Source organism: Pararge aegeria, chromosome 4, assembly GCF_905163445.1.
Source record: "Pararge aegeria chromosome 4, ilParAegt1.1, whole genome shotgun sequence".
Classification (NCBI taxonomy): domain Eukaryota; kingdom Metazoa; phylum Arthropoda; class Insecta; order Lepidoptera; family Nymphalidae; genus Pararge; species Pararge aegeria.
Window position 1 is genome coordinate 6,331,304 of NC_053183.1, and position 23,887 is coordinate 6,355,190.

At 37.0% G+C, this 23,887-nt stretch overlaps 1 protein-coding gene across 4 annotated transcripts in view; it reads right to left on the bottom strand.

The window, feature by feature from the left end:
- Positions 1-393: 393 nt before the first annotated feature.
- The window catches only part of LOC120637544 (ATP-dependent helicase brm), a 28,828-nt gene continuing 5,334 nt past the window's right edge, over positions 394-23,887 (bottom strand). Inside the window, exons 2-29 of one of the 4 annotated variants that reach the window (XM_039909365.1) lie at positions 22,686-23,203; positions 22,303-22,449; positions 21,749-21,908; positions 20,785-20,868; positions 20,369-20,469; positions 18,783-18,921; positions 18,045-18,234; positions 16,715-16,853; positions 14,174-14,348; positions 13,761-13,883; positions 12,991-13,108; positions 12,572-12,707; positions 12,265-12,346; positions 11,949-12,106; positions 11,457-11,634; positions 10,283-10,525; positions 9,866-10,032; positions 9,364-9,552; positions 8,715-8,873; positions 7,957-8,128; positions 7,150-7,259; positions 6,083-6,203; positions 5,347-5,532; positions 4,624-4,820; positions 3,932-4,057; positions 2,683-2,815; positions 1,627-1,807; positions 394-951 (exon numbers count right to left, since the gene is read on the bottom strand). In XM_039909365.1, coding sequence (XP_039765299.1) covers positions 812-951; positions 1,627-1,807; positions 2,683-2,815; positions 3,932-4,057; positions 4,624-4,820; positions 5,347-5,532; positions 6,083-6,203; positions 7,150-7,259; positions 7,957-8,128; positions 8,715-8,873; positions 9,364-9,552; positions 9,866-10,032; positions 10,283-10,525; positions 11,457-11,634; positions 11,949-12,106; positions 12,265-12,346; positions 12,572-12,707; positions 12,991-13,108; positions 13,761-13,883; positions 14,174-14,348; positions 16,715-16,853; positions 18,045-18,234; positions 18,783-18,921; positions 20,369-20,469; positions 20,785-20,868; positions 21,749-21,908; positions 22,303-22,449; positions 22,686-23,203 — 4,572 coding nt within the window. In that variant the 3' untranslated portion in view covers positions 394-811. The remainder of the gene's footprint in view (positions 952-1,626; positions 1,808-2,682; positions 2,816-3,931; positions 4,058-4,623; positions 4,821-5,346; positions 5,533-6,082; positions 6,204-7,149; positions 7,260-7,956; positions 8,129-8,714; positions 8,874-9,363; positions 9,553-9,865; positions 10,033-10,282; positions 10,526-11,456; positions 11,635-11,948; positions 12,107-12,264; positions 12,347-12,571; positions 12,708-12,990; positions 13,109-13,760; positions 13,884-14,173; positions 14,349-16,714; positions 16,854-18,044; positions 18,235-18,782; positions 18,922-20,368; positions 20,470-20,784; positions 20,869-21,748; positions 21,909-22,302; positions 22,450-22,685; positions 23,204-23,887) is intronic. The other 3 variants (XM_039909367.1, XM_039909366.1, XM_039909368.1) reach the window with 3 other exon arrangements.

The window sequence follows — 23,887 nt, forward strand, 5'->3', positions numbered from 1 at the left end:
TGGAAGAATAAAATGTTAGTTCTGTATAATATAATTAATTCTACTATCAACCTACCCATCCATTAGTGTCCTACAGCGACGACACATGTCGCCACTCATAGTAAAGAAGGAACAAGCACTTATTATCATCAATGATTAAAATGTTGTTATACTATTTTAGTAACAGGTACCTGAACTGGCAATTTTTTGTGTTATAAGGGAAACCCTAATAACTAACATATTTGTATATTTTTTTAAAAATAAATATACTACGACAATACACATCGCCATCTAGTGCCAAAGTTAGCATAGCTTGTGTTATGGGTACTAAGATAACATTATGAATACTATACATAAATACTTATAATATATTGACCCAGACACTGAAAAACATTTATGTCCATAACACAAATATTATCCAGTTGTGGGAATCGAACCCACGGCCTTGGACTCAGAAAGTATGGTCGCTGCCCACTGCGCCAATCGGCCGTCAAATTAGATCATGTGATACGTTGTCAACAAATACGGTAACTATAAGAACAACAAGATATAATATGTGATAATAAGTCACTGAGAAGACTTAAGAGTGTAACATCTATGATTTCCACAATTAATTGTATTTATCCGAATTTTTATAATGAACTACAAGAACAACAAGATATAATATGTGATAATAAGTCATTGAGAAGACTATAAAATACCAGCAATCTAAATAATGAGTGTAACATCTATACTTGAGATGAGATTTCCTTAATTAATTATATAATTTATCGAATTTTTATAATGAACTAAGTGCTAAATAGAGATTTAAATTAAAAAATATTATATTAATCTAGTCTTCCTCAAAGTATTCATCATCAGAGACATACTTGCGTTGCTTTCGTTTCCTGGAAGGTGTGCTTTTACTTTTGTTCTTCAATTTAATTTTCATTTTAACCGAACGGTTTGACTCTCCATCTGAATCCTCTTCTTCTGCAAATATTATAACACAAATAAAACTTTATAATTACTAACTCCGAAAGTAATGCAAATAAAAGTTATTTTTAGTTAGGACTTTAAGATAAAACATAAACTGTCTTTTACGACTTTTACGATCTAAATAAAAATATTGTGTAGCATTGAAAAATTTACTTGAATTCTATGACTTTGAGTTTAGCATTAATCTTAAATAATTGATTAAAATTAATTTCAGAACCTTAGTTTAGTCGTAAACTTGAAGGTGAAATAAGTGTTACATGAACGGTTTTCGATTTAACAAATGAACTTTGGCAGACGAAGACAAAATCCTTGTTACTCCAGAAAAGGGTGGAAATTAAAAATAACCAGTATTGAAGAATATATATTCTTACATTTGAATAGATTTAGCAGATATCGAGTTGGGTTGGTGTGCATAAGATTCAACAAATTATATAGCTACGAAATTATTTAAACTAGTATCAACCATGTGACATAGTTATGAAGAATTAGGACTAGGAGTAATGTTATGAAAATAAGTTTCACATGAAACACTGAGTTGCTACCAATTACAGAATGCACCATACTTAAGCATACATTAAAAAATAAATACATTTCGTTTGTAGGTATTACAGGATTTAGAATAGTTGTTTTAATTTTATAAAGAAGTATTTCTATAAATTCAGTTCTAACCTTTGTCATTATCATCAGATTCATCAGAGTTTGGAGAATTCTCGTAGCGACGTCTTATTTCAATAAAAACGTTACGCAGACGCACAGAATCTTCGTAGATTAGTGATGCTTCTTCATTGTAAGTTTGTGCGTTTGCACATAGTGTGAAGAAATCGCGTTCCATGTCGGCAATGTCTATATACTGAAATAAATAAAACTAATTAACAAAATTCAAAATTCATTTATTTTAAGTAGGCCTTAATTATAAGCACTTTTGTAACGTAAAGTCTGTCTGTTTGTAGTGACTGTACCAGCGGTTCGGAAGCCGATTCCACTGAGAAGAGCCGGCAAGAAACTTAGCAGATTGCTCTTTTCCAACATCATTTTATAGTTTAACAATCTTTAGAATTCTTCAGTTTTGTGAGAGCTGAGAGCTGAGTGGCCTGCTTCCTGGCAGCCTTGTCGTTAAGGAATTTATCTATCGAGTAGTAACCACGATTTGTTAAATGTGTTTAAACTTAGGTAAAGGTAGATCTTATATTACCTTCGGTATCATGTTATAAAAGCATATACCCATCCCCACAAAGGATTTCTGTACTTTTCTCAGACGATATGCAGATATCACTAATTTATGTCCGTTTCTAGTTAGTCGACTGTTTATATCGACTTTTTTTATAATTACTTATGTTTTGTTTAATAATGATTATATTATTATAAATATATTGGGAGACTGTAAGTATACCTATTTCTTTAAATTTGGCACGAAGGGATTCGCGTGATCTAAGTTTATATATCGATCGCACAGCTCTTTTCTGTAGTATAAATGTGGCAACATTATAATATTGCTTATTGGGTGATTTTCGTTGCACTGTAAACAGCATTTATGTCAGCAAGTCTATATTTTACAGCCGGGTACCTAGGTCTTCCGAGGCAGGCTGGTTGAACGGAATTCAAGCGACATTTTACAGTGGACTATATTAAATGGGACTAGTTCAACTAGGTAACTATGTACTTTCTTATCTAACTGTATTCTAAATAATATAATATTATATGGATAAATGAAAAGTAAATAAATACCTTGCACTCTTCAATCCTGTTCATAATCTTCTTGATGTCCAGTGGTTTCTTTATTATTTCGTAATAGTCGGGAAGTTCTCGACGCGAAGGTAGTTTCATAAACGGCTCCGAGAGGACACGGCCATTTCTATGTCAAAAATATAAACAACTTCAGTTAAAATAAATTTCACCTCGTAAACATTGAGAAATATCTGCATGAATACCACTATCACTGCATATACAAGGTTAATTGGAAATCGGGTATTGCAGTATTCTAACTTAAATCTTTATTAATAACTGTACAAATTTGACTTAAGAATACTCAGTGGCAACTATAACATCAGTACATCAGCTGAGTCTACCTTTAAGATAACTATCGCAACAGCGAAACAAATAATATTAAACAGTGATTCAATTCAGCGAAAGAAAAACGGAAATTCAACGGAACCGAAATATACATATTTTTAATTATATACATTGGACTAAATCGAGTTTTAGCTAAATTTTCTAGGGTGGTTTCCTAGTCTGTTCAACAACCCTGATATGATTATATATAAGTGTAAAGTGAAGCTCGACTATTAGTTAGTCTGTAAAACTACAATATCAAGATTCGTTCGACCGTAAAGGTGCCGAGTGCTGCTAAGTGTGGTTGAAAGAATTTAAACTATTAATAATCGATTTAGTTCTTCTCAATATTTATTTTTCTAATTTCACACTTCTAACTAAATGATCGCCCGATTCAGTAAAATTTTATTAATAGAAAATGTCTAAACTTACCTCTAACAAAAAATTTAAGTACTTTACTTTACTTTTTCTTAGTACTTTACTTTTTCTTAGTTAACAACTAAGAAAAAGTAAAGTACTTAAATTTTTTTAAAACATTAAAATTTTAGGCTAAAATGAAAAATAGTATATTTATTATTAAAACATTACTTCTTTGGTTGTTTAAATTTTTTTATTTAATAATTATTTGTATTGTAATATTTATAATACAACAATACAAATAAATAGTTCTTTTTATTGTAGTATCTATAATATCAACGAGAGTAACCACTTGTAATTATAAAAAAAAAAAAAAACTTGTAATTGATATATATATATGATATGCGTAAGCTTAGTGTCTGTAGCCACACTAACAGACAATAATCATCAAATTTAAAGTATAGGCCATCTGAAAAACGGATTTTTATTTTTTCCGACCTGTGTGATGCATGACACAGGTACATACATATATTTGGTAAATTACAAACAAACCAATTATGGTACTCACTCATCAGAATATTCCACAACTTTCTTCATAATGCTCTTCAGACGTTTTTTGAGCATATTAATTTCCGTCTTACTCTTCTTTTTTGAGGAGCAGGGCACTTCCTCCTCATCAGATTCTTCTTGGCGTCTGAGTAGAAAATAAAAAAGTCCTTAGAACGTATATAACCTATATATATATATATATACTTAATCAATGGCTAGCATCGTTAAAAATGATTGTTATTTACAACCAATACAAGTGACAGGTTTACGAGATATAAGTTATCAAATCTAAGTTTTACTGGTAAGTCATCATCATAATCATCAAGAGCCCACAACCATCCACTGCTGAACATAGGCCTTTCCAAGAGCGCGCCACCACACACGGTCCTCCGCCTTTCTCATCCAGCCACCTTTTCAAGGTCATCTGTCCAGCGGGCTGGAGGTCGTCCCACACTGCGCTTACCGATTCGCGGTCTCCACTCCAGAACACGTCTGCCCCAACGGCCATCGGTCCTACGACAGATATGACCTGCCCACTGTCACTTCAGCTTGCTTATCCTTTGAGCTATGTCAGTGACCTTGGTTCTTCTACAGATACTACTAGTAAATAATTTAACTTAATACTAAAATTAACATACGAATTGGCTCAACAATAGACCCCAAAAAGTTAATAAACATCAAACGTTGATGAGGCCAAACAAAAACACCTACCGCCGCTTGCGCCCTTTCTTCCGCTTCTTATCAAGAACCTCATCGTCGTCATCTTCCTCTTCCTCCTCTTCGAACTCCTCGTCGATAGCTTTGAGCCACTCCTTTTCCGTTAGAGAATCTGTGTAGTCTACTTCTTTACGCTGCCGGGATCCACGGCCAAGCGTTTCGTCGTCATCTAGGTAGTTCCAGCCTTGGCCCTAAGTGATTTTAATATTTCATTATTTGACATGCTTACGATTTGGTGTTTATTGTTCAGAGTACGAACTGTTTAACTGGGCTAAAAATTAATCTAATATTTGCAAAACTGGATCAACCCTGGTTAAGAATGGAATATGAATTCCCTTGGATATCTTCGTATTTTAAGGTACACTAACCATGATATTTAAATGTTCCCATTTTGAAGCTATATACTTAACTCAAAATAATTAACTAAAATCGGTTCATAACCAAAAAAGTAATGACGAAACTAGAAACGTCTTTTGTTTTAAAAAAAAAAGTTCTATAAAGGCAAATACAATAAACAGGGATTTTCTTTATGCATGTTCTTTTCAAAGACATGTTAAACTACAAGTGAAGAAAAATCTATTTGTTTTTACATTACAGCACATTTGTCTTATAATTAGTTATCCATAAATTATGTAGTTCTATCTAGTTAGTGTAAGTGGCCCTGCCGTAGTGACAAGATGTAATATAAATAAATAAATAAATAACGTTAATACTAACCTTGTTGCAGATGACTTCGTCATCTTCCTTGACCAGCCAGTCGGGTAGTTCCGACTCGTCAATTAGCCGCGACTGTGTCTCTGTCTTCTTGCGTTCGATATCAAGCTGCTTGAACAGCTCCAACTCGTCCTCAGATCGTGCGATCATCTCGTTGATCAAATCGTCGTCCGGGAGCTCGTTTTCCTCCTAATAATAGGAATAATAGTTTTATATAATTTGTGGAAAAATGACTGCCGCTATGGTCTAGCTGTTAAGTATGTTTAACTATATATATATAGAATAAAGAAATATGTTTTTCTGTTAAAAAAATTTCAGTCGGAAAATTTGCCGTGTCAACGTGTGCCTCGAAAAGCACGTTAAGCTGTCTTGCCCCGTTTTCAATATCTTGTGACTAAATAGTCGTTAAAGCCCACTTGCATTAGAGCAGCGTGAGTGTTGGGTCTATGCTTTAAAACCGACTCTTCTATGAGAGAGGAAGGCTTTTGCACTGCACAAATTAAACATGTTATCATGTCAAAACTTTCGAGGAATCTCTTCTCTTAAAACAGTTTATGGACTTCCCCTGCTGGACACAGCTCTTTTAAAGGGAATAGTAAAAAAAAAAAAAGGAAACTTATAATGTCGAGACCTCAGTCACACTTAATAACTGCCCTTTTTTTAACGCAAAGTGAAGCATTATTCAAAATTAGTTAACGAACACAAGATTAAATATCAGTTAATTTAAACTGTCCGATACCTCTTCATCATCTCCATCTTGATGTAAGATACTCTGCAGAAACTGCTGCCGTTCAGAACCAGTAGACTTTTGATCGAACATTCCAGCTTGAATTACTTTCTCGTCCATATTTAATTTGTATCTGAAGAAAAAATAAAGATCGAATGTACGTACCCATTTATTCAAAAATGGTAAATGCTAGCTAACATAAACTATAATTCATACGTAATGGATGTCCCCATTGATGCCTTGGCGTTGATTAACATTGGAATCTGTATGTTGTTAAGACTAGTTTTATGTAAATTTACGTTGGGTAAAGATAACAATGCTCTGCCCGGCCATCCCGAGTTTGTGCTGGCCTTACTAGAGCACAGTACCAGTATTCACTAGTCTAAAATAATATATACTATTCCAGTAATCGGCTTTGCAACCTATTCGCTAATACAGATACAGGAACAAAAGATATCAACTACACTCCATATTTTCTAACTTGTCTTATTATGTAAACGATCTTTTAATTTCTTTTGATTGTAAAGTATGTTCTAAAAATATCAATAAAAACAAAAAAACTCAGAAAAATTATCTTTATGCAAGTGTGTTTTTATCAATTTAAAATAAATTTTACAATGAAAAGTAATGAAAACGTCTATTACTCTTAGGGTAATCTTTATGTTAATTTGATAAGAAAATAATAAAAACATACAATTTACTTTACGTAATGGTGCGTAATGATGCCTCACAGTGAGATTAAGAAGAGTTTCCAAGGCTTGTTTGGGAACCCTCCTAGCTTTTGTCTTAATTTAACGAATGTAGTTATTGCCATCATCTCTTGGTGAATAATGGTAGCATATATGAATGAACGAATTAATGAATATAAGTGTCTGTCATAGGTTTTAGAGAATAAAACATTTTTGAATTTGAGTTTGAAATGGAAGAATCATGTTCCACCTATTTATTTAGTAATATAAATTTGTATGTATGTATGTAATGCACTTTATGTGGTGTACAATAAAAGTGAATTCATTTATTCATGGTTAAAAGGTGAACTCTGAACTAAGTCAGAACAGTTTATACAAATATTTTCTTACCTCGCTGCAGCCAAGATTCTTTCTTCCACAGAATTGACTGTCATCAAGCGTAGTACACGCACTTCGTTGCGTTGTCCTATACGATGAGCACGATCCTGGGCTTGAAGATCCTGTTGTAACACTAACATTACTACTACATATGATAAGACGACCTCCCTGGTGCAGTGGTGAGCTCTGTGGACTTATAAGTGGAGGACCCGGGTGCGGCCCCCGCAGGGGCAATTTGGGAATTTATTTCTGTATTTTCTGTGATCTGGTCGGGTGGGAGGTTTCGGCTGCGGCTAGTTACCACTCTACCGACAAAGACGTTCGGAAAAGCATTAAAGCATTCTGGTCGGGTGGGAGGTTTTGACTGCGGCTAGTTACCACTCTAACGACAAAGACGTTCAGAAAAGCATTTTAGCATTCCGGTCGGGTGGGAGGTTTTGACTGCGGCTAGTTACCACTCTACCGACAAAGACGTTCGGAAAAGCATTAAAGCATTCCGGTCGGGTGGGAGGTTTTGACTGCGGCTAGTTACCACTCTACCGACAAAGACGTTCAGAAAAGCATAAAAGCATTACGGGCGTGTGGGAAGTTTTGACTGCGGCTAGTTACCACTCTAACGACAAAGACGTTCAGCAAAGCATTTTAGTATTCAGGGATGATGTGGCTTAGAAACCGATTACGGATATGAGTTTAGTGGCGATATAACCATCCTTAACTCCATCATCATTAAACACCAGGCCTAACTGGAAGTGGAATAAAGAAATATGGACCTATTTAAATAAACAAAGTTTTGACTTGAATACTTGTACGTCTGTTTACCTGATGCGGGTTCCAGTCAGAGTCGAATATAATCACAGTGTCCGCACTCTGTAAGTTGAGACCTAGACCACCCGCGCGAGTTGACAGCAAAAAGATGAAGAACTCCGATCCCACCTCGTTGAATTTCTTCAGTAGCTCACCACGGTCCTCGGCCTTCGTCATACCGTCCAACCTGTGAAAAACAACATTAAAAATATTGAACTGATGAGAAAAGTTCGAGGCACTAAAAACCGACAACTCTATATAAATGCATCCATGCAGGAAGCAATTTTTTTAATATAAAACAAATACAAGGTCGTTTAAAAATATCACTATGTATAAGTTATACTCGATTTAGAGATATGATTTTATTTTCAAAATGTCAAAAATAAAATTCATATGTTATTACTTGACCTAACATTTACACGCATACTACATGTATACGTGAAATTATTGTTTTAATTTTATCAATTCTCTGATGCCATAGGGATGCGTGACCCTATTTGATCTTAAACGTAAACACATCCGATGGTATGGTTGCCACCGCGTAGTTTTTATGAAATCTTTGATTATTTAGTTGTTTTCAAATTTTATATCTAATCCAAAAGATTTTCTTTTGCGAATCTTTTTGCTACATTTCTAAGAATAATATCATAATATATCCTAGGAATGACTTCCGAAGGTCTGATCAGATATCTGTATCTGATCAGACCTATGGAAATCGTAGCGGAATAGTTTGTTTGAATTCATATGATTCAAATAGAATTTTTAATGCTCACCTTAAGTACAGGAAACCTCTCCATGAGAAATAGTCCTCTATTATGGTCATACACTGCGTCATTTGACAGAACATAAGCACTCTATGCCCTGCCTTCTTCAGTTTGGGCAGAATACGATCCAATAGTTCGAACTTTCCAGACACTCGATAGAGATCAGGTCTGCAAAAACATTTTTAAAGCATTTAAAAAAAAATACATACAGATATTATTTTTCCTCTCCTTTTTTTAATCATCGTTGGACTTAGTCATTATCCAAAACAACAGAGGCCTGGTAGAATGCGATAGAAAATTGAACGGATTTAATAAGATACACACTTAGTCCTTTCTGGGTAAGGACAACGAATGTTCTTCTTCGTCTCTCTCCCAGTGTTATACACTCTGCAAGCATGGCCAAACTGGTAGATGTTATATTAGAATAATAACCTTGTAATATTAAATGGGTGTAAACTTTTCCTTTTCCCCATTCCTGTGCTTTGGCAGGTGGTCAAGCAGATTTATCCCTTGCTAGTGGATATTATCAAGAGATAATATTTTTGTCTCCTGCCTATGCTAGTCTTGCAGTAGACACGAACTTTTTATCTAGGCTTATCAACTAAAATAAATAGAATCACTGTTTTTCGAAAGAAAGCGTGATGTTTTACATTCTTACCCATTAACAACACCTCCGCCTGTACCGAGGTGGTCGCAGAACTTCTCCTCGATGTGCTGGAACATGAAGGGGTGGTTGCAGAGCTTGCGGAGTTGCACGATGGTGTTCATGAGAGCCTTAGCCCCACCTTTGCCCTTGTTGCCCTTTTCAGATCCATCCGTAAGAAGAACGCCCTTAGACTGCATGTGTCTGCAATTGAAATTTTGTTTTGAAAATTATTCATTATAAAGTCAATATCTCCTAAATATGCTCCGGTTTTGGATTGAAACGCGCGCCCATAGGGTACATTGCCGAAGATCTGTTTGGTGTGGCGTATAAAAATTGAAGAAAGTATAAATTACAGCACACAGGTTCTCTTTCTTCCTTACTTTCGAAGTATAGCAAATAAAGTTTACTTTTCAAAACATTCTCGTTTTTCCATCCTCTCATTTGATTTTCGTAATATCCCAGAAGTAGATATAAATAACCTAAAAATTATTTTGAAAAGTATTATGTGACTCACTTGTAAAGTACTCGCTGTAGACCACTCATGTCGCACTTTATGATGTACTCCACTTTGTCCGGCAGCTGGCTCTCCACCTCCTTCTTGAGACGCCGAAGCAAGAACGGGCGCAGTACTTTGTGCAAACGACGGATGATCAGGATCGTTTCTTCCTCGTTCAGCTCCACCTAGTAATTTAATTTACGATGTATTTTTTATTCAAAATATTCATCAGTCATCTTAGTACCCATAACACAAGCTAAGTGTGTATAGTCGTAGTATATTTATTTATTTATTATTACTTATTATGATTAAAAAAGGTTTGTAGTGTAAGGTTGCATAGAGATAGCTCATGATTCCCATTTCCAGGAGAATACAGTGAGCCCCCCCCCAGCCCCCCCCCCCCCCCCCCCCAATTTAGCCCTCAAGCAAGATTACCTTTTCGCCAGTAGTCGCGAACGGTGCGTTGAACCACTGCTCGAATGTTGTACAGCTCTTGAATATCGACGGTAGTAAGAAGTTGAGCAACGCCCACAGCTCAGGCAGCTTGTTCTGTAGCGGCGTGCCTGTCAACAGCAAACGGTGTGGCGCCACGTAGTGCGTGTTGAGCACCTGCGTCAACTTGCAGTGGTGGTTCTTCATACGGTGACCCTCGTCAATTATCATGTACTTCCATTGCACCTGTGGAGTAACTGAGTGTTAAAGTAACGACTAAGATCATTTCCTGGTACCAAATTCAAATATGTTTTATTCATGTAGACCTTTAATAAGGCGCTTATGAAGTGTTCATACATCTAACATGTTGCACTAATGTTGTGATTGTGATAACTGCATTCATTAACTTAAAACTAAAGCTAGTAGGGTTCCAAACGCACCCTGGTCTAAGAAGAGCCTACAACAAACAACGGTTTTTTTTTTGTTATTACCATTTCAGTCTAGTTAATGCTGAGCTATGAAGTTAGAGCAATTTATGCCCAAGCTTTTTTATCATACATGTAATCCTTATTATATAATAGGATTTTTCTATAAGCTTACGTTTTATATAAACTTTGAACTTTTAGACATCTCAAGGATTTAATCTGGTAATCTGTTATAAAAAGATATACAATTTCCCTTAAATGAATTACTAATTTTATGCAGCCTACTAAACTGCACTACAAGTTTATTTTTACTTCTAATATTAATATTTTTACAGTCCACTTTATTTTTAATTTTTTTGATATTTTATGTATATAAATTAAATTTTCAAATATGTATTGATTATGCACAGTCATAATTTTAGCTGCTTTCAATTTATTTCTCAAAATGTTCGCTCGCCTTCGCAAGAACTCCCTTGTCCTTGATATCGTACTCGAAGGTAGTGAGCAGAATTTTTTAAAAACCGAAACAACTGGCAATGAAATCAGGGGCAAAAGTAATTTTTTAATAATTTTTGAGACATTGCATGAATAACGACATGGAAGCGTTTGTTTTTGTTTAAGTAACGCTTTGTTTGGTTAGAGCCTACGCCATCCACCATCTTCATAAATGGGGCATGTACAGCTGACTGCCTGTTAAATATAGTTTTTTTTAGTTAAATTTGAATTAAGTTAGGGAAAGAGTGTTCACTCACCTTCGCAAGAACTCCCTTGTCCTTGATGACGTACTCGTAGGTAGTGAGCAGAACGTTGAACTTGGTGGAGCGCATCTGCGTTTGCACAAGCCGGCGGGACTGTGGCGAGCCCTTGTATGACACCACCAGCACCGTCGGCGCCCACTTCTCAAACTCGAGCACCCAGTTCGAAAGTGTACTACAATTAAAACAATCTAGCATTATAGTACCACTTGACTACCTCGTTGGTCTAGTGGTTCGATAGGCAGTAAACTATAAAGCCACTCGTTAAAGGAAACAACGGTTTAAAACTTTTTAAAAGTTTTTGAAAATCACCTTTAAATGTTTAAATTACGTTGCTATCTAACATGTGATAATAGTATTTAAACCATTCAACACACATTAAACAGTCTGGATATACTTGTCTCCTCCATTTTCAATATGACTACTCTCTCATACTTTGTGGTCAGTACTTAACATGCTGAAGATTAATGATGAGTGACAATGACTTACCTCAATGGTACAATAATAAGGAATGGCCCGTTGACTTTTTTCTTCTCCATCAGATAAGTGACCAATGCAATCGTTTGGATGGTTTTGCCGAGACCCATCTCGTCTGCTAGAATTCCATTCAGATTGTTGTTAAAAAGAGACACCAGCCATTCAAGACCCTAGAAGAAAAACCTTGTTAAACCTAAGCGAATTTATGTAAAACTAATTATTATCTGCGGATTTATATTTTCGTTATACATAATGGATTTTAAATGTCGTCACATTCTATTGTCCTACTTTGAGTACAACACAATATTTTGAATAATAGAATACATACCTTAATCTGGTACTCTTTAAGATTTCCGTTAACCAAAATACTGGCTTGTTCTGTGACAGATTCGTGGACTGTGTGAGCAATACTGAAAAAAAAGCGTTATTTATTTCAAAGAGTCACATCTTGTTCATAAAATTAAAGCATATTTCTTCAATAAAACAACACTTAACTTAAACATCTAACAGTTCGAAAGTTTTACAAGAAACTGCGATAAATTAGCTCAGATATATTTTATGGTTAAGTTTACTTTTTTTAGTATTTACGTTCGTTTCTCGAGTTTACGAAAATTAGTTTATATTCTTATACAAACCTGTAATATGTTTGTTCTTCAGTTTTGTACTCGTCGTCTTCAACTTTCGCCTTCTTGATCATTTCACGCGCCTTCTCCTCATCTGTCTTCTCCCTGTCCGTCTTCTCGTGGCGCTGCTCTCGTCTCTCTCTCCTTTCTTTTATAGTCAAAATATAGTAATTGTTAAAATATATGTAGCCATATCAAATTTATTGAAATATCATATCATATAAATCTATTTTGAGTTTGCATGTATTTACATAAACAGCTTGATTTCGTAAAGAAAGATATTATACAATGGAAACACTTAAAATATGATTACGTAGACATAAGCTATATTATGCACTTACTTTTATTAAATGAAATAAGATACAGAACGTAACAAATATAACTATAACAATTTATATAAGCTGAGCTAGCTAAGCTAATATTATAGTTACCATCATCCTGGCTGTCATCTCCAGAATCATCAGAATCAGATAACACTTCCCATCCTGGATGAGTTTCCATCCAGTCCTTGAACTGAGACAGCAATGGAGCTTCTTCTCCCCTCAACGTCTATGAATAATTTAAAAAAACTCTGCTATGAAGGATATCAAATTTACTCTATAAACCATGAATAAAAAACTTTAAAAATAAATCTAAATACTTCAATGATTCTCAGGCTTCAACCACCTGCATCATTCATAGATTTAGGAAAGTTCAACACACATACTTTACTATACGACTACAAAATTAAATTGGATAATAAAATTTTGGATATTTATCCATCAATTTCCATGGGATTTCTTCATAAAGTTCTAACTTGTGACAATTTGGCCACCTCAGGACTATAATTTTTCAATCTTTTGGAACACAAATGGAACAGAGAATTCGGTGAACAAAAAATAATCTGTACTCGCAGTCGATCAACATAGAGCATACTTCTCTTTTTTTAAGTCCGTCAAAAATATATGTTAGTTTCCTGTTTCCCTGTCTGTTAAGTCACAAACCAAAATTTAGGACTGATGTGTGTCGTAATTCTATTGAAATTAGCAGTGAAATATGGCATCACAGCTCTCACAGAGCCTAGAGCCGTAGACAGTTAATGTAGAAATTAATTATATTAAACTACTGACTGATATTTTGTATCCAAATTGTTATTAAACAAGATATTTGTTTAAAGCAAATATATTAAAACAAATGTATAGAAACTTATGAGACGTCATACCTCTCCTGTTTTAGGATCCATGACGCTTATTCGAGAATCGGAAGTTTGGGAGCTGTCATCCATAGCATCAATCTCGCCACCTTCTAGCACCTTCTTCTTGCGCGATTTCTGCAACAGTAAAAACTAATTAAACAATAAATATCCTGTTTCACAATACTAAAATACCGAAACACAAAATAAATTATAAATGCTTTTATTGACTTTTATGCTTACAGCAAACGTTAAGCCATTAATTATTTAATTTAATATTTTTATTAAATTTTGTATGTAGTGTTTTATATAATATGTATCATTCGATATAAATGCCAGATACCAATAGGAATGCGTTATTTCATTATCTATTAATTGTTGTATATGTAAGTTGACAAATCTAACTAAACAGATAATTTATATAATTCTTCTCTGGAACTCACTCGCTTCCTGCGCTCTTCTTCTTGCTGTTTCTTGCGCTGCTCTTGCTTGTGCTGTTTCACCATCTCCGTGAGACTTGCGATGTATTCATCCGTCTGCGATAGCAGGAACGCCAATCGCTTGTCTTTCTTCTGATCAATCAGCTTCCTGTAGCCCTCTTCATCCTCCGCCATAAGACTATAAAGAAACATATAATTTATATTGGAACATTCACGCGTTATATATATATATATATATATATATATATAACTAAATATGAGAAGTCTTCGCTTTACGAGGTTATGTCAACCGTTTATTTTAGTTTTACATAACCATACTCGCTCCAATTGCAGCGAGGCGTGCGACAGGGAGATGTTATCTCCCCGAAACTATTTACCGCTGCGTTGGAGGACGTCTTTAAGCTTCTGGATTGGAACGGACTTGGCATCAACATTAACGGCGAGTACATCACTCAACTTCGGTTTGCCGACGATATAGTCATAATGGCAGAGACTCTGAGAGACCTAAATACGATGCTCAATGGCCTCAGCAGAGCTTCTCAACAGGTTGGCCTACGAATGAACATGAGCAAGACGAAGATTATGTCTAATGCTCATGTTCCGCTTCAACCAGTAATCGTTGAGAACACTGCACTCGAAATTGTTGACGAATACGTATACCTAGGACACACGATCCAGTTAGGTAGGTCCAATTTCAAGAAGGAGGTGAACCGCCGAATCCAACTCGGATGGGCAGCGTTCGGGAAACTTCGTGCCATCTTTTCGTCAAAAATCCCTCAGTGCCTGAAGACGAAAGTCTTCGAACAGTGCGTGTTGCCAGTGATGACCTATGGCTCTGAAACATGGTCGTTAACTATGGGCCTCATAAGAAGGATTAGAGTCACTCAGCGGGCGATGGAGAGAGCTATGCTCGGAGTATCTCTACGCGATCGAATCAGAAATGTGGAGATTCGTAGAAGAACCAAAGTTACCGACATAGCTCAACGAGTCGCGAAGCTTAAGTGGCAATGGGCCGGGCACATAGTTCGGAGAAAGGATGGACGTTGGGGTCCCAAGGTGCTGGAATGGCAGCCCCGTACTGGTAAGCGCAGCGTTGGTCGACCCCCAACGAGGTGGACAGACGACATTAAGCGCGTCGCAGGTAGCCGTTGGATCCAAGCGGCTCAGAATCGTGGAACTTGGAACTCCCTACAAAAGACCTATGTCCAGCAGTGGACGTCTATCGGTTGATCTGATGATGACATAACCAACTAACAGACCTCACAAAACATTCTTCCAGTGCCTGGGTTATAGTTACTTTTTATTCCTGCACAGCTGGCATAGACAGGAGCTTTTATCCCATTTTTCATTTTTAATATACCCTGACAAGGGATAAAATTAACGTATCCACATGCGAAAGCATGGCGCACACTTCTGGTGGTATAGTCACTACAAACAGACATATTTGACGCTTCAAAAGTGCTCATCCCTTTACATACTAAAAATAAATGAATTTTGAATTTGAATATTATATCAACAGGTGCTGAGCAATCGGAGAGTTAATAAGGCTGTGGGAGAGGACTTTTTTTTTTCCTTTCCCTGGGGGAAAAAGTTCTCCTGCCCGTGGGTAGTGGTAGCAGAACCTTTTTGTGACAGAGATTAATATATAAATATACTACGACAATACACACATCGCCATCTAGCCCCAAAGTAAGCGAAGCTTGTGTTTTGGGTATTAAGATAACTGTTGAATATTTTTATGAATAATATACATATAATATACAGATAAATACCCAGACACTGAAAAACAGTCATGTTCATCACACAAACATTTTCCAGTTGTGGGAATCGAACCCACGGCCTTTGACTTAGGAAGCAGGGTCGCTGCCCACTGCGCCAATCGGCCGTCTAAAAGGGGAAGTACTACTACCATGGTTATATCTGCCGCCAAGCTGTCTTGCTCTATTGCGGTCTGAAGGGCAAGAGTTGCAATTAAAAGGCGCATGAGGCATAACAACTACACGTAAGGTTGCTGGACACAAGGTGGAACTTTGTCGGACGGACCCTTTTCGTGCGCTGCAAATGGCGACTCTATTTAAGGGCCTGGTTTTCAACTTATCATCAGGTGGTGAATCTACTTCGGTAAATTATAACGAATAAAAATCGCATGAAATAGCTTCTTTTTAGATAACAACTATGACGGCCGATTGGCGCAGTTTGTAGCGACCCTGCTTTCTGAGTTCAAGGCAGTGGATTCGATTCCCACTACTGGAATATGTTTGAGTGATGAACATGAATGTTTTTCAGTGTCTGGGTGTTTATATGTATATTCTAAGTACTTATGTATATTATTTATAAAAAATATTCATCAGTCCTATTAGTACTCATAACACAAGCTACGCATTATTCATTTTATTTTTTATTTAGTTTAGTTTTTAATTATTCTATTTATGTTATAGTGTAGTGCGTAGTGATGGGTCATAGATACCAAATAAATAAATAAATTGGGGCTAGATGGTACTGTGTGTATCGTCGTAGTATTGTTATTTATTATTATTAACTTACCGCCTCATACGTTCCTTCTCAATGCGCTCTTGCTCTTTCTTCTGTTCGCGCTCGGCATTGGCGTGGTGATTCATTATGGCTTTGTTCATACGCGACAGTTTAGCGACGTTGTTGCGATGATACTCCTTGAAGTCCCTCGCTGTGAACATCACCACGGTTTAATGATTTGGTAAAACAAAGTGAGAACGAAGGGCGCCATCTAGCGACAATACCGTTTCCCGGTGTAATAACTAGAATAGAAATAACATTCGATTCCCTCCAAATCGTAGTTAACTTTCACAAGATCGAATTGGTTAACGTAGGTAGAAAATCTCTCACCACTTACACTACGTTTTTCCAAATACATTTACTCAATAACACGCATTATCTTCAATCAAATTAAAATAATTGTTGTTTACATTAACTGATCCAATCAGAAATTACGAAAGAACTAAGTCCATCAATAAAAAAGCTAACGTAATAGTAGGTAGTTAGTATCCTAAGCTACTATAATAGCAACTCGACACCGGAAACAGTTGGTAGACATACCCGAAATATATTAAATATATTAAATATTTTAAATTAATATTGCATTTATATAGTAGAAATCTAAATTGTGTAAACTTTAGCCATTTTTATATTCGGTATTAATCTTAAGAAATGGCTGAACGAATGTAATTTGTTCACAACAAAAAAAATTACATGCATTAATGTGATGGTCACGAACGGTTCAAAGTCAAAGTCAAAGTCAACTATTTCTTTATTCAAATAGGCATATAGATGGCACTTTTGATGCGTAAATTACATGTAAAATATGACATAGAAGTGAGTTGATGGCGATAACTAAATTCTTCAACGTAAAACTAAAGCTGTGAGGGTTTCAAACACACCCTGGTCTAAGAAGCCCACAACAAACTCAGCCGGTTATTATTTTCTTTGTTATCACCATCTCAAATTGTAATTTAAAATGCAAAAGAAGCAACCTAGCTGGTTGAGCAATAATTCACACCCAAGCATTTTTATCGTTGACGTAGTCCTTAATACTATAATAGGACTTTTCTATCGGCTTACGTTTAATATAAACTTTGAACTTTTTCAGAGACATGTGAGACATATTGACTGGTAGTTTATTGAATATTGTATACAATTTCCTTTAAATGAATTACTTATTTTATGTAGTCTAGTAGGTATATTGCTTCTAATGTTCAAATTATTGCAGTTTAAGTAACAACAATCCATATTATCTAGATATAGTTGTTGATTCTAGCAGTTGACGTCCATTGGTTGAGACAAGGACGTCATGTATGAAATTTTACCAGACAGAGTCATAACAGCTGAATCTAATGCTCACCATGTTGCAGTACAGTCTGTAGGAATTCTTGGTGTTTCTGCCTACGTTTCCTTTCGGCCTCCAGTTTCTGTTGTTTCTCTAACTTTTCCGTGGCACGCGCTTCACGCAGACCTTGTCTCTTGGTGCGTTTGTACGCTTTGATGTTGACCGCCGTTTCCAAAGTTGTGTCGCGACGGACTTGCCCCAATATCTATTGCAAACGTTCAAAAAACTTTAATAGATGAACTAATTGATGCTATGCTATTATTATAAACAAGTTGAAAATTAAAAAAAAAAGGTATTTAAAAAAACAATCAAATTATCTCCGCTGGATATTTTAACGGGGTATTCAGATCCAGCGAATCACCTCTTATAATAAAAATAAAAAAAGAGACTAGGATATGTCACTGTAACATATATCTCAAATTGCACAGTAAAACCGACTGTTTTTGTGGCACTAGTGATTGTGCAACACAATAATTGCATGTTAATTTTTTAGGATGATTCCATATTAATATTTTAAAGACGAAAGCTTGTTTGTGTGTTAGTGTGTGCTTAACTTGGACTTGAAGGAAGGACACTAAGCAACCAATTAAATAGATTTTTTGCATAGAGTTAGTTGAAACGAGGCTACTGCCTATGTTAACTCTCCGTCGTATAGGCAGTAGCCGGAAACCGGTTGTTTTTTCGGGGATTTGTAATAATCGCGGACGAAGAACTCGGAAAAAAGCTATTCAATTAAAAAACAAAATTAAATACCTCAGCGCGTAACTGCTTCTGGAAATTTAAGATTCGCAGGGCTCGCAGTTCAATTTGTGCGTGTACGCGAAGATCATCGGACATGTTTGCGGGTAAATTAGAGAGCACATCCATGCGGTACGCGATCCGCGCTGCTATCCTGTTGAAACAAGATTATTATTTGACGTTACGTATCATATTATATGAGAAGCGTAGAATGTGGATGTTACGAACGACAACTAAAGGAAGCGTCCATAAATTACGTGACGTGTTTAAATTTTCTGTACGTCCCTCCCCCAAAAAAAAGGTTCTGGTTCGTATGTAAAAACGTACGACTAGTAATCAATATTGATGAGAGTTTAAATTTACGTGTGACAAAAATTTAACAAAAAAAAATCTTGATGTTTGCCGAGACCCCCCCCCCCCCCCCCCCAACGTAAGATTAGATGAGATTTGAATCGACCACCTCCCCCCTTAAACATCTCACGTATTTTATGAACGCCCCCTAACATATTATCTATGAGGACAAAAAAAATTAGTGCTAACAACAATAGCTTTCCGTAGTAGATTGAAAAATCGTTCAATGGTTTGCTAATAATCAATATTTTATTAGAGGGCATAATTTTAATTTAGTTTACAATTAATCATTCATCTTTTCTTGTTGTATTAACATTATCGACCACCCTGGCGCAGTAGTAGTAACAAGCGCTGTGATCTTATATGTGGGAAATCCCCGATCTTTGGATTTAAAAATTTTAGAATCTTCTCTGATCTGGTCCAATAAGGCGTACCGCCAAGCAATTAAGCGTTTCAGTAAGATTGTAATTTTAATATAATTCCTTTTTTTTTTTTTTTTTTTTGACCGCCGATTGGCGCATTAGTCATCGACTTTTGGGCTAGGAGCCGATGTGTGTACCCTAATAGGTAAGTTCGCTCCCATCTTATACAGCGTTATCACCACCAGATAGTTTTGCATATCACAATATATTTATAACAATATAATATTTGTAAGACAACATATTAATCTTTATAAACAAAAAGTGGATATAAACAGTCGACTTACAAGAAATGGTCATAAATTAGTGACATCTGCATATCGTCTGCGAAAGGTGCAGAAGTCATTTGTGGGATTGAGTATACGCTTTTATAATATGATTCCTAAGGTAATTTTGGACCTACCAATGCATAAGTTTAAAGAATGTGTTAAAACACATTTATTACAGCGAGGTTATTATACAATTGATGAGTTTCTTAATGACAAGGTTGCTTGGAAGCATCCGGCTCCGCTTTCATCTCTCACAAGATAGAAAAATTAATGTTAAACTGTAAAATGTAAATTTTTAATGTTGGAAAAGAGCAACTGCTGAGTTTCTTGCCGGCTTCTTCTCGGTAGAATCTGCCTTCCGAACCGGTTGTAGAGTCACTACACACGGACAGACTTGACGTTTCAAAAGTGCTTGTATTAGGCATACTTGAAATAAATGAATTTTGAATATATGGGCTAACTTATAGCTACAAATAATTACCTTTAATTTGAGTAGATCAGAGACATCTGTATTGTGAAGAGAGTAATATATATGACAAAACTTTTGCAAACCTGATATTACCTGTTTTCTCTTTCGTTTAATATTTGCAGGGGATCGATGCCGATTGGTCTTGGTATAGACGTAATGCGATTCTGTTTTGCTCCCGGAGTAGGCACACCGGGCTGAAAGAAGTAAAGAGTTCTTTAATACGAGTTAGTGTTTTTTTTATTCGAGCAATTAAAATATCACTTGTTCCAACGGTGTACGAAAACATCGTGAGGAAACTAGCATGCCTGAGAGTTCTCCATTATATTCTCAAAGGTGTGTGGAGTCCACCAATTAGCACTGGGCCAGCATGATGGACTACGGCATTAACCCCTTCTCATTGTGGGGGGAGACCCGTGCCCTGTAGTAGGCCGGCAATGGGTTGATATGGTGATAATGACATCAAATTTTAAGTTGATTGGTGTAGTTAGAAGTATCCGCAAATTGAATACCTGTTGTGAAGTAGAGGCCCCAACATTAGGACCGGGTGGTCTTAGCGGGGCGGGACCTCGCAGAGGAAGTGCACCTACCATTGGCTGTGGAATAAGGTAATCATAACTATTACTATTGCGAGAGTGTTCATTTGTCCTATCACGCAATAACTGAGAAATTAATCGACTTGATTTTTTTGCACAAGGATAGTTTATTATGGGCCGGAGAGTGACAGGCTTTTTATCGCGGTAAAATGCGACTTTATTGGTCGACTTATATAATAAATATACTTTGAATATACAATCATTTTATAAAAAGTTTGTAAAATGTTTGTATATTCAAAGTATATAAAAAAAACGGGAAACTCGATTGTGTGTTTCAATCGACATAAGATGTCCTAAAGTGCATTAATAAATGTAAGTATCATTGATTATTAAAGTAAATATCATTGATTATTAAATAAAATTAACAAATACTGCCTCATGCATTTAGAGGTGCGAGTTAAGGTGACAACGAAAACTATTAATGGCCAACCAAACTTTAATTTTTTATTTGAATTAGAGTTATTCTTTATTGTAGAGATTTATTGTCTTGCATTTGTGCTAACGCTACTTTTACTTTGCTGTTAATATAACCGCGTGGCAGAGTGCCTGTAGCCTGCAATTCTCTCCCCACGTCTCCCTAGAGAGATCCTTTGAGCCTTTGAGCGCAACAACGCACATGCCAGGGTAGCGACGATGACGAGGCGAAGAACACCAACGGACTAGATAATAACGTCCCGCGAATTACGTCGAAGTCTTCGCTGTAAATAGGAGCTCCAGGGACACGAAGATGACAGCAGACAGAAGGTAGATTGAAGAACGATATCGGCGAAGTTAAGCTTTCGAGCGAATCCAATCGAGGCAAGTACCTGTGGAGATGAATACCACAGCGAAATCTGATTCTTGGCAGTCTGTCCAGTTAATACAGTCAGGTAATACGTACCGCGTTCACAAGAGGCGGTGTTGGCTGCGTGGGCGGCGCCATTTGGCCGGTCATGGGCAGCGGTGTAGGGGGCGCACCGCCACCGCCGCGCGCTGCGTCTCCGCCGGCCACTCCTTTGCCGCCCGCCGCGCCAGCGCTCTGCCCTCCCGCCTGCCCTGGGCTATACAAAAACACGACAGTAAATCAAACGATGGAGAGAGCTATGCTCGGAGTATCTCTATGAACAAATCATCTAGCTCAACGAATCGCGAAGATGAAGAACTAATGGACCGGTCACATACCTTGGGAACCGATGGACGTTGGGGTCCCCAGGTACTTCAAAAGGCATCCGGCTTCACACCCGACGAGGTCGCAGAAAGCCTTGCAGGCCTAAGGGGCTCTCCCACGGGAGCTGGGAGAGTTCACTCATAATCACAACGCTCAGAATTTGTAATTCTAACACATATTTTTTTTTAAATTTACAATTAATTGCTGGTGTGTCTTATGAATAAGTAAATAAATAAACGCTGTATACAGTTTTTGATATGTTTGTACAGTGTTTTTTTACCACTTACCCCTGACTGTAGGGTGAGGGCGGCTGCGCAGGAGGTGTGGGGCATTCTGGCGGCGTATCTCCAGTTCTCTTCCCAGCGGCCATCAGAGCTATTTGTTGTGTGATTGGCTGATTACAAGCCAGCTTCCGATACGCTGCTATTTGAGCTCTAGACAACAAAATAAACTTGCGTTATACAGTGCTTTCTCTTTGACATTTTGATGGTTTATACAAAAGTGTGGTTTATTCAAATTATACAAAAGAGATAAATAGCGATGATGTACCGCCGCACCGACTTGTTTCGCTTTAGATGGGTGCTAGTCAAAAGATCTTTACCACTTTCCAGTTACCACGGCTATATAACCGTGCCATATCATAAAACATATGAGGTAATTATATACGTACTTTAATTGTCCAAGTTGGTTGTTGGAAAAGAGGCCCTTATTAGGATCCTGCGGATTAGATCGCGCGCGAATGGCCAACAGTTGCGAATATCGCGGGTCCTCTTGCAAGCCTTTCTCCTCCATAGAGTCAATGGCCCGCTGCAATGCGTTGAGATTATCAGGGCCCGATGCGGCGATGGATCCTTGCATCGGAGATGAGGAAGGCGCTCCATTTGCCGATGTAGAGGGTGGCGCGGAGCCGTGGGGTGGCGTCTGCGCCGCGGGTGGCTGCTGCGGAGGTGTGCCCGACGGCGGCTGGTTAGAGGGCGCCGCTCCGGGGGGATTTGGTGCCCCGGGGGACGGCGCAGCATGAGAATACCCAGTTTGCGACGTCATCATATTGTGGTGCGGCGGCATAGGTGGCATTCCTTGAGGATGCACGCCGTGAGGTGGTGGGCCTCCTAACGGGAGAGGAGGTCCTTGTGGACCTTGCGGTCCATTACCAGGAGGTGGAGGTCCACCACCCATTGTCATCGGACCCTGCAATGTTAACGCCACCATCAAGCTAAGATCAACATCGAGGTTTCCAACATCAAATATGAGTGCAAAAATATAAAACACGAAAACCTTTAAACAACTTTAAAACGACGGTCAAGCCAAGCTTTTTACTCGCATCTACGGTGACGTGTAATTTTACAGCCAAGTTGCTCTGTTGTCAGAAAGTGTTGTGTCTGGTGTTTCATTTTGCGCTAAACGCTTGGTTCAGCGTTCGTTAAAAGGTAATGTTTTTAATAAGTATAATTTTACCAAACAGCTGGCCACCAATTTCAAATTAAAAATATCGTTAAAAATATCAAAGCCACATTGATTTTAATTGATAAAATGACTACAGTCTTAAAATCCCTGTTTATTATGATTTCACTTTCAATTAGTAGAAGTGATTATGTGCTTTATGAAGTAAAAGCCTATAATTCTCATGAAAGAGCTTTATTGTATGCATTGCAGTTAAGAGTCCCCTTAATAACTTTTTTGAATGGTGTGTCAAATGAAGCTGCGATTCCTATGGATGTTATTGTGAACAGAGAAATATCACATATGTTCGAAGGAAGTCTTCGAGCTCTAGATATACAGTGGAATCGTGTTTCACAAATAACATCGTAAGTATATTTTTTATGTTAAATTAATTATTATTTTACAAATTAATCAAAAGGTTTTTTTTTTGCA